Source organism: Cryptotermes secundus, unplaced genomic scaffold, assembly GCF_002891405.2.
Source record: "Cryptotermes secundus unplaced genomic scaffold, Csec_1.0 scaffold825, whole genome shotgun sequence".
Lineage (NCBI taxonomy): Eukaryota > Metazoa > Arthropoda > Insecta > Blattodea > Kalotermitidae > Cryptotermes > Cryptotermes secundus.
Genome location: NW_019738888.1, coordinates 657,917 through 668,061, shown reverse-complemented (window position 1 = coordinate 668,061; position 10,145 = coordinate 657,917). Strand labels below are relative to the sequence as shown.

At 39.1% G+C, this 10,145-nt stretch overlaps 1 protein-coding gene across 1 annotated transcript in view; it reads left to right on the top strand.

Moving 5' to 3' along the window:
* The window catches only part of LOC111871298, a 33,159-nt gene that overhangs the window by 2,246 nt on the left and 20,768 nt on the right, over positions 1-10,145 (top strand). The window contains exons 2-4 of the mRNA XM_023864302.2: positions 2,906-3,084; positions 5,256-5,316; positions 7,065-7,210. Coding sequence (XP_023720070.1) covers positions 2,906-3,084; positions 5,256-5,316; positions 7,065-7,210 — 386 coding nt within the window. The remainder of the gene's footprint in view (positions 1-2,905; positions 3,085-5,255; positions 5,317-7,064; positions 7,211-10,145) is intronic.

Here is a 10,145-nt window from a genome sequence, read left to right as displayed (position 1 = left end):
CACTCAGCATTATTCCGACGGAGCTCAGAAACACGATCCGCTTCTAACAATGGTCGCGGCCAGACTAACCGATGCACGTGAATGAAACTTTGTGTGACGGTAGAGGGAAGTCCAAGGGTCAATGCCCTACCCTCCTCTTCGTCAATGACGTGGCCGGAAATGAGTCATAAAAGTAATCCGGGTTCTTTATTGCCACACCTTGTATGTCTGCTGCAACACTTCCAATGTAGCAAGTGTAATATCATCATCATCATCATCATCATCAGTAATCTGTCAAGACGACAGGTCCACAGTCTCTTCCAAAACAATTCCTCCATTTAATGCGATCTAGAGCTTTCTCCTTCAAATGACAGTATCCTCTTCTGTCCCCAAGGTCATCCAGCATCTTCTTACGTCTTCTTCCTCGTCTTCTTGTCACTTCTATCCGCCCCTCTATCTTTCCTTCGATAACTTCTTTTAGAAGGCAGTTTCTGCGTAATATAAATTTAAAAAAATTTGGGACTAATCATCTTCTAAATTTTGTGGAAAATATAAGAGCACCAACCAAATGAAGAAGTGTTTGTTTTATAAATGAAGCAAGTAATGTCAGAAATACCAAGTTATTTGACACTGATTGATCAGAACTGTCTTCAACAGGGTTTTCATCTCTTAATTTGTATAGGTAACTTACTTTCTGATATTTCCAGATATTCAGATTATTGCTGGTGAATAGTGTTGTTATGTTCAAGTAAGAGCTGCATACTAATTTGTATTGACCATCAGAGGTTCCTTTCCTTATAGTGAAACAAGAGCAGTTCCACAGGCAATTTCATTGCACTGTTTGCTGCAAATGTGAAAGCATAAATATGAATGAAGGGGTGTAATAAATTGTATGCGGTTATAGATGTAACAGACTGATGGAATAAGGGTAAAAGAAAATCCAAAACAACTGTAAAACATGAACCAGTAGAGAGACAAATGTTTGCTGTAAATAGATCTAAGCCATAGACACATTTTATAATTAGATGTAATAGGTTAGGACTGATGAACACTGAGATGTGGCCTAGGTAACATTGGTCAGTGTTTATTCAAAAAATTAGTAAGGTATCGCAACATTTCATATAGTTTCTTATTATTCTATTGCCTAGATGCAACATTAATTAGTTTCAGATGCTTACATGCAACAAATTGGGAGCTGGGAGGCTCAGTCAGTATAAGAATGGGTTACAGGCTGGACAGCCAAGTAAGTGGGGTTAGATTAATGGCAGAGCAAGAGATTTTTCTCTTCTCCGCAGCATTCAGACTGGGTCTGCGGCCCACCCAGCCTCCTATCCAATGGGTACCAGGGGCTCTTTCCCTTGGGGTAAAGTGGCAGGTGTATGAAGCTGACCATTCACCTCCAACTAGTGCCAAGGTTAAGAATGGTGGAGCTGTGCCTCCACTCCCTGTATGTATGCATGGTATGGATCTTAATTAATTAAACACACAACAAACTTTACCTTTACCTCAGGTGTGTTAAATTAAGCATTTTATTTGATTTTGAAGTGAGAGATTCATTGTGTCATATGAATGATGCCATAAACACCTACTTTTACCACATGTTTTTATCCATCAAGATGCCTTTTCCCAGGTTCAGTAGTCATTGGTGTCCAACATTAGAGTATAAATAGTAAAGTACATTGCAAGATGTGAAATGCAATGTGGACTCACATACACAGTTGGAAGTCCGGCACTGATGCTGAATTGCTGTGGATGGAGTGGCATTGAAGGAGGAGCTAACAGAGTCAGATAACCCTATTTAATCTACTCTTAGATTATCTATCTATGAATTAGACCCCATGACAGAATGTTATGCTTGAATTTTGAGAGGTCATAGCATCAAATTTTGGCCCAGAGTCAAACTATTCGGGCTGAGGATTTTCATTTTTGTAGCTTTCTGCATTCCCCAAGCAGATACTGGGATAATAGCTCATTTTAGGCAGCAACTGCAGCCTTTGATATCACTCCCAATTCATTATTCACTAATCATCAACTCATTTGGTAGTATGTACTTACTTACTTATGGAGTTGAGCCCTTCTTGAGGAGAAGCCAAATCTGCAGCTAATCAAGAATTTCTCAGTATTTTGTGGAACCTGAAGGTTCATTACTGTGTTCACAAGAGACCTCCACTGGTCCCTATCCTGATCCAGATCAATCCAATCCACAATTGACAAAATTGCCAAATAAGCCACATGTGAAATCAATGACCTCATAACCTGGAGGTTTGAAACTGTCACCTGAATACAAGTTAGAAGCATTATCTAGTTTAGCCTGCCTGCTTATTCAATTTTTCTGAAGGAATACAAATTTGTGCAACTGTGAGTATAAAATTGACCCAAGCAAAATGTGGGGGAGATACATGAAACAAATCTTCAGGTGAGGTAGAATTACTTATTTGCTTTCAGGAATTGTTTGTACTACTTGCAGAGTACCTTCTGTCTCCTTATATTTCTGCTCTAGATCTTTGTAAACATATCTAAAGATGAGTCTGATAATTTATTTATGTCATTCTGTTTGGGCATCTAGTAACTGACAGTTTTTTGGATATTGTATACCATTCTTCTGATTAAAATGCAGGTTTCCCTCCATGCCACAATCAATGTGCAATGAAGCAAAGTATGTAAGCATTGCCCAGATGTTACTATGGTGAATTTTGATCCTACAGTAGAGCACCAACACTGATTCTAGGTCATTTTAATTCTTTCCACTTTCTTTAAATCTGGTTATTTTAGTCTTCATAAATAGGCAGTGCTTTAATATTCATCTCAAGTGCAAACAGGGATGATGAGGGAATTCTGCTGTAATTTACACTTTTATCATACTCATTTTAGAAATGTTATTGAAAATATGGAATATTTGTTTTAATTAAGCACGGTGTTTATGCAGACAGAAGCCTGAAGCTGATTGATACTGTTTTACACCGCTTCAGTCTGGAGCAGCTGGTGGATGTTGTTTTCCCAGAGTTGAAGATATTATCATGGACCAGTGTCAGAAGAAGAATAATACAAGGGCAGCTTCCTCTGAATAAGGATTTAGTTATTAGAGTCATAGTGTTTGCAGTTCAGGTAATTCATATGTTGAATACAAAATAACTACAGTCATCTTACATTACCTGAATTATTTCCTAACTCCATGGAGCACAGTGCATCTTGAGAGCTGTTACTTACTAAGCCAGTCAAGAGATATTTCGCTTTTATGGAATCTGGAAATTCATTACCATGTTCACAAAAGCCTGCCCCTGGATCGTATCCTTAGCCAGATTCCTGAATTTCTTTCCGTTAAAATGAATAAACTGAAGCAGTTCTGGAAAGTTGACAAGTTAAAAGGATTTTATTGACTTACTGTTGGTCATACTATAAGACATGTCAGGCTGATCTATTATGGTGAAACCAAGCAGAAGTCTGAAGTTGAAATTGATATGACTCAGTAAAGTTTGACTTGTATGATTTTTTAAGCTGTCTTCATTTGAATTTCAGCTTTTGTGTCTGAACTTTCTCTATGATTTTGTATTGCTCAAACTGTTGATTGATTCTTAAGTTATGTTATTTCAGTGGCAGAAATGGGAGGATGATAGGTAAAGACTGGAAAGAAGGTGGTTCTATTCTGTTTTAAGGCACTGGAGAGTTAGGAATCAATATACTATATATATATATAAAATGCTGAGGTATCACAAAGTTAATAGAAAGTCCATCGAGTGTAACAATTTGTAGGTCACTTTTTTTTTATTTATTATTTCTGCCTTACATGTTTCAGTTTGACACAACCATCATCAGAGGCACTTGCTATAATTATGGAAACACTGTTGCTTTTTTTGATGTTCACAGTTATGTTTGTCGTGAGGACGCTGCTACGATATGTTGACGTGTAAAAGCACAAAACATGCTAAGATAGTTGAGTACACTCTCAAGTTCTCACTTTTCATCCGAACCTATTTTTAAGTTAAAACGCTAAAATGTTAAAATATTTGATATAAAATGCTGAACTCCTCCTTGTTAATTCATCCCGAAGATGGGAGACGTCAGCTTGAGGTTGTATGGCTTATGGTTTGATATGTTCCTGTGTGCTGTGTGCTGTGTACATATCATCAAACATATCAACATATCAAACCATAAGCCATACAACCTCAAGCTGACGTCTCCCATCTTCGGGATGAATTAACAAGGAGGAGTTCAGCATTTTATATCAAATATTTTAACATTTTAGCGTTTTAACTTAAAAATAGGTTCGGATGAAAAGTGAGAACTTGAGAGTGTACTCAACTATCTTAGCATGTTTTGTGCTTTTACACGTCAACATATCGTAGCAGCGTCCTCACGACAAACATAACTGTGAACATCAAAAAAAGCAACAGTGTTTCCATAATTATAGCAAGTGCCTCTGATGATGGTTGTGTCAAACTGAAACATGTAAGGCAGAAATAATAAATAAAAAAAAGTGACCTACAAATTGTTACACTCGACGGACTTTCTATTAACTTTGTGATTGATAGTGTAACGGACCAAAATGAAACAATTCAAAATTGCTGAGGTATGTTTTTGTCCCTTGCTAATTGGAACAATTTTGCGGGAATGACAATGGTGGCACCACTTCACTGCTCTATTATGAGAGCTGCCTGCCAGGAATACACACAAAGCAAATAAACAGAGAATGTATAAAAAGTACAATTCAGCAATGGCATTCACATCAATGTGTGCGGAGATCAAATCACCAGCTGGAAATGGTCCATACTCTTTCCAGATACATAGCCAAATGAGCAAGTACACAAGAGTATAAATTTACATTTTTAATTCTGCTGAACCAGCAACAAAACAACTAGAATACCAATCAAACTGAGGGTGTATACCTGATATAATGCAATGACTGGACAAGATGCTGCAACAAGCTGATCCGTTTGCTGGGTCAGACAAAGGAATGCATCAGATGAAATGAAAATGTGAATAAATAAAATGTATTAATATTTGATTAATAATCTTTATGATCTGCTAGAATGATGTATGTTGCACCAGGTACAGCAAGTGCTATGAGAAACTTGTCAATGACCAACTGTTTATCAAGGAGTTATCTCCTGATTGCAGTCTATAGAATGTCACTGTTACACCCATCTGCTCAATTCTTTCAGTTAAGTTGGAGCCTAATGTTAAGAATAGATTCGGTTTATTTTTGTGTTTGCAGCTATTATGTCACTACTGCAAAATTGTTTAAACTGTAATTCAGCATGACTTTCTGTAATTTCCAGAAGCACAAGGCAAGAGATGAAACATATGTCACAGAAATTTTACAGATCATTCGACTACTTGGTAAGTTGCATGGCTTAGGCAGTAAGTAATACAGCATACTTTTCTTTCTGCAGTTCTTTGGGGAAGGGGGTTTTCTTTTATGATGCTCTCAGTGTCAAGACTGTACAGCATCAAATATAGGCTGATTGATGAATGATGTATTAGAAAGGATTTAGAAGAGGTGGTCATAATTTAACTAATATGCTGTCCCCAGCATTTTCCTGAAGGGACTGAGGGAAGCTGTGAAACCCCAAAAATATAACAGCTGGTGCGTGGTTGCGATTCAAAACAGCACCTCATGAATATGTGTTTCAAGCATTACTGCTATGCCAGCCTGCTCATTATAATGTTTCAATTATTTATTTTATTGTATATTTGTTTATTTCTTTCTCATTTTGCATATATTTTTCATTTTGAAGTGTATAGAGAGTGACATGTTAGAGTAAAACTCAAATGGTGAGGACTGGGAGAGGTATAATGATGTCCTGTTTTGCTTTTAAAAGAAGTCTTAGAAACCTTTGTAAGCTGACCTCAGACAAGGTAAGACTGAAATATGTCTGCTGGTGAATTTAAAAGAATTTATTATGATACATTTTGTAGTTGGTCATTTACATGACATTACCTTAAGATAATGTACATAATTCTTTTTACATACATTGTATGGCAAAGCATCTCTTGTTATTACTTCTTCATTTGTTTAATGTACCAGAATGAGAGAGACCTACAGCCTGTATTTAATAATAATTATAGAATTGTATATTGAGACTTTTCTTTTATTCTTTATTGAATGTGCCTGAATAGTTGTAAATGGATCAGCAAGAAAATGTTATCCTAGTTCCCCACTGTTGATTCCGTAAAAAAAAAAACAAAGAAAGAAAGAAAAAAAAAAAAAGTAAAGCTATCCCCATACCAGGGCCCATAGGGTTGTGAGATGTTGAGGGTCCCACATTGTCTAGACATTCGGCTCAAAGATGGCGGTAAGGTTGTCAGCCCTATGCGCCGGCAGCGCTTTATTCTCCAGGAAAATTATTTAATTAATTCCTGGTACTCATTTCTGTTAGAGGCTGAACCCACGACCTTCCGGCTTGTAGCATAGCTCCTCAACCACTACGCTACCGCGTGCCCCCTGTTGATTCTGTAAGCATTAAGGAATTCAGTTGAATGTATTTATGATTATATTTATCTGGGAATTGATTATTAGACACTGTTTAAATCTGATCACTTATGCCAAGTAAGTAACTGGTAGGTTTGAAGTTCTCACAGTGGTGACCGTAAAGAGTATGATCTTCCAGGCTGTAATGCTAAGTAGTTTTGTAAAAGTATGCAACATTTCAAAGTAATGTATTGTTTTCGTCTTCAGGTTCGAGGAGTAAGCCAAGAAAGAAGTCTGCAAGAAGCAGGTGGTAAGCAGAGCCCATGTCTTGCTGGTTTCTTGCCTGGCTTGCTCTCTAAACCTTAGGGCGGAAGTGATGCACTCCTCAGAAACATGGCCAGACTTTACTGATCTACACAGCTTTATGATGTAGAGGATTGAACTCTTCAAATAATTGTTTCTGAGGAGGTGGCAGATATGCATCATTAAATTTATTCAGCAGCAGTAAGCTCACTTTTGTGAGTTGGTCTTTTATGGATGTATACAAAAGTTATGTGCCTTAGAAGACCTTGTAAAATTGGGTGCAGTGGGAGTCCTGGCCTACCACATGTTTCTAAATCAATCAAGTACACTCTCAATAAATTCAGTGCTTGGTAGTTCATCTTGTTTCTTTCAGATATAGTTGTTCATCATCATCGTTTGAAATGGACTGCATTTGCCATGTCTGGACTAAACAGACAGAGGAACAGAAAGCGTTACTACACGAGCAGTGATATTCAGGACAACATTGAATCCATTTTTTGTCAAAAGAGAAGAATTGTGGTAAGATTAATATTTTGTTGCTTTAGGGAGACAGTATTAACATATGTAAGAGTGCATTGTTAAATGAGGCCTGATAATTGAATAACCATAGTTATCCTTTGATACTAACGTTTAATGCGTATGGACATCTTAAAAGTAATTCTCTTCTGGCTTTATACAATCATCCCAGTGTGTCTGTCATGTGTGGAAAGAGTACTGGAAACAATTTTCGAAAAATCATTTAAACAGTGTTGTCACAATATTTGTAATGTCTTCATATGACCTGAAACAAGCCCTTTCAAGGAGATTTTTAGTTTTTGGGACATGAAAAATTACATGGGGAGATATGAGTTTATTATAAAGGATGGTGTAAGACTGGCATTTTGTTTTGTGACCAAAAATTATTTTATTGGAAGTGCTATGAGTGAAGAATAGAAAATTTCAGATACAAATTTAAAAGAAATTTATTGCTTGCAGACAGCACTCCAGAAGTACAGCTACAATCTGCTAGCCATATCACACATAATCTTGCAGTATGCGTTATACAAATATTTGTATTCAGCCAATCAATTTCCATTAAATTTCTTATGGAGAGTGAGTTAGAGTTTCAGTTCTTTATTTCATTCCATAGGCCCATACAGTTGAGGATGTGGAAACGGTCATATAGGAGGAGCAATACAAACAAACATAATCAGTCGAAACATTACACAACATAACAAACAACAACATTTGGCAGACAGTCATTACAAGTGAATAGTATTGTGACGTGGATGGCCCAACGTTTGGTAACCCCCCCCTTTTCCAGCGGTGACATAACAGCATCGGAGCAACTGCTGTTGCTACGGTAACAGGGGACACCACGGTTACTATGCAGCAATAAACAACTCGGCAGCGTTCCCCAGCAACACCTGTAAACACGATGTTACGCAACAGTGGTAGCTATCACGTAAGTTTTCTATGTTATCAGTGTGGAAGCTACATAACAGGAGTATTCGTCAGTGAGAGAGAGTAATCAGTCAGTTGCAGTCTAGCATTCGCCGGAGTGAATGGAAGCAGGAGAACTCGGCAGTATTGTGAGATTGTAAATTGTGTAAATGTAAAAATGAGTAGAATAAATTCGCTATATTCAGTATGGCATGAAGTTATTTGTTACGTGACCTACCCAACACGTGACAGTTTGGTGTCAGAAGTGTCTACAAAGTTAAACATGCCTCGCTCTAGGATGAATTATTGAATTCAGAAGTACATCTAGTGTTATCCTGCCAAAAAGGAAATGGAGAAGCAAGGGATGCAACGAATAATCGAAATGCTGGCAATATTTGAGGAAAAAATTGGATGCCAACCAGGCAGAGGCAGTGGCCAATAGAAAAGGCAACAAGGAAGAAATGGAGGCCAATAGAAAAGCCTGGCGAGAAAAGATTGCCACAGAAACAGAAGTGATCAAAGCAAGGACGAAAGCCATGCGAGAAAATATGGGCACCAGCCACAAGGAGATGGTTGCCAAAACCAAAGCAGAAAGAGACATGGAGACGATGGCCTGCCGAGAAACGACAGAGGCGCATCTAGAAGAAGAAGAGATGATGGCCTGCCGAGAAACGACAGAGGCGCATCTAGAAGAAGAAGAGATAATGGCCTGCTGAGAAACGATGGAGGCACATCTAGAAGAACAGCCAACCTCAGTGGACAGGAAACCTGAGAGGCGGCAGAATGACAAGAGGTCCCCATAGAAGATGGCGAAGTAATGCCAATCAGAGAACTGAAGATGAAAAGGCACAAGGACCGAAAACTGGCCGCGGAACGTCGCCGTCAGATGAACGAACGGGCCCAGTGTCAGGATGGGTGCCGAAGAAGAGGACTGGCTGTTGCCCGCAGAGGGACGAGCCACTGTGTGGAAGTGGCATGACAGACAAAGGAAACTGGCAGAAAGATGTCCGGTCTTCCAAGAATCGCCTGACGCAAGAGAAGCATCGGTAGGAGAAACTGTACCAGGACTAAGAATGAGGAAAGAATCCGGAAGAAGAGTGTGGATTCTCCACAAAGGAAGAACGGGAATAAAGAACATAGGCGGCAGACTGCTGCTATGCCAGAAGAAAAAGTTGCCAACCAAGAATGCCATCAGAGGGTGTAGATCAGGACAGCGATCGCACCTAGGAGGGAGAAGAACTTGAAAAATGATCTTCTATGAGATTGTCGGCAGGAAGATCGCGAAGCAAATAGCCAGATCTTCTGCCAGATTACGACAAGACAAGGATTGGACCTTGTGGAGGGGTCGACCCCTTCTGAAACGAAAAAAAAAAAATGGAATAGCACAGAGGAGGAGCCGGTAACATAGAAGAACCGGTCTTCCCAACAAGAATGAATGAGTAGTGAATGAGCGACGAATGAATGTGAAATGACGGAATCAACAATCGCTGGACCATGGAATTGCTCGAGACGAACATTTTTATAAAAGGGGAGCGGAGGTAGCGTCCCAAAGACGAACACCAGAGAAGAAAAAAAAAAACGGGTATGTACCACTAGGTTGTTAAGGACAAACAACCTTTAGAAGGGAGCAATGTGACGTGGATGGCGCAACACTGGGTAAACAGCCCCCTCCCCTCCAGTTGTGACGTAACAGCATCAGAGCAACTACTGCTGCTACAGTAACAGGCCAGTAAACACTCTGTTCCCCTCCCCTGCGGTGACGTAACAGGGGACACCGCGGTTACTACGCAGCGATAAAGAACTCAGCAGCGTTCCCCAGCAACGCCTGTAAACACAACGTCACACAACAGTGAAAGCTATCACGTAACTGTTTTCTGTGTTGTCAGTATGGAAGCTACATAACAGGAGTATTCGTCAGTGAGAGAGAGTAACCAGTCAGTTGCAGTCTAGCATTCGCCGGAGTGAGTGGAAGCAGGAAAAGTAATTGTGATACTGCCGATGACAGTAGTTGTGAGATTGTAAATTGTGTAAA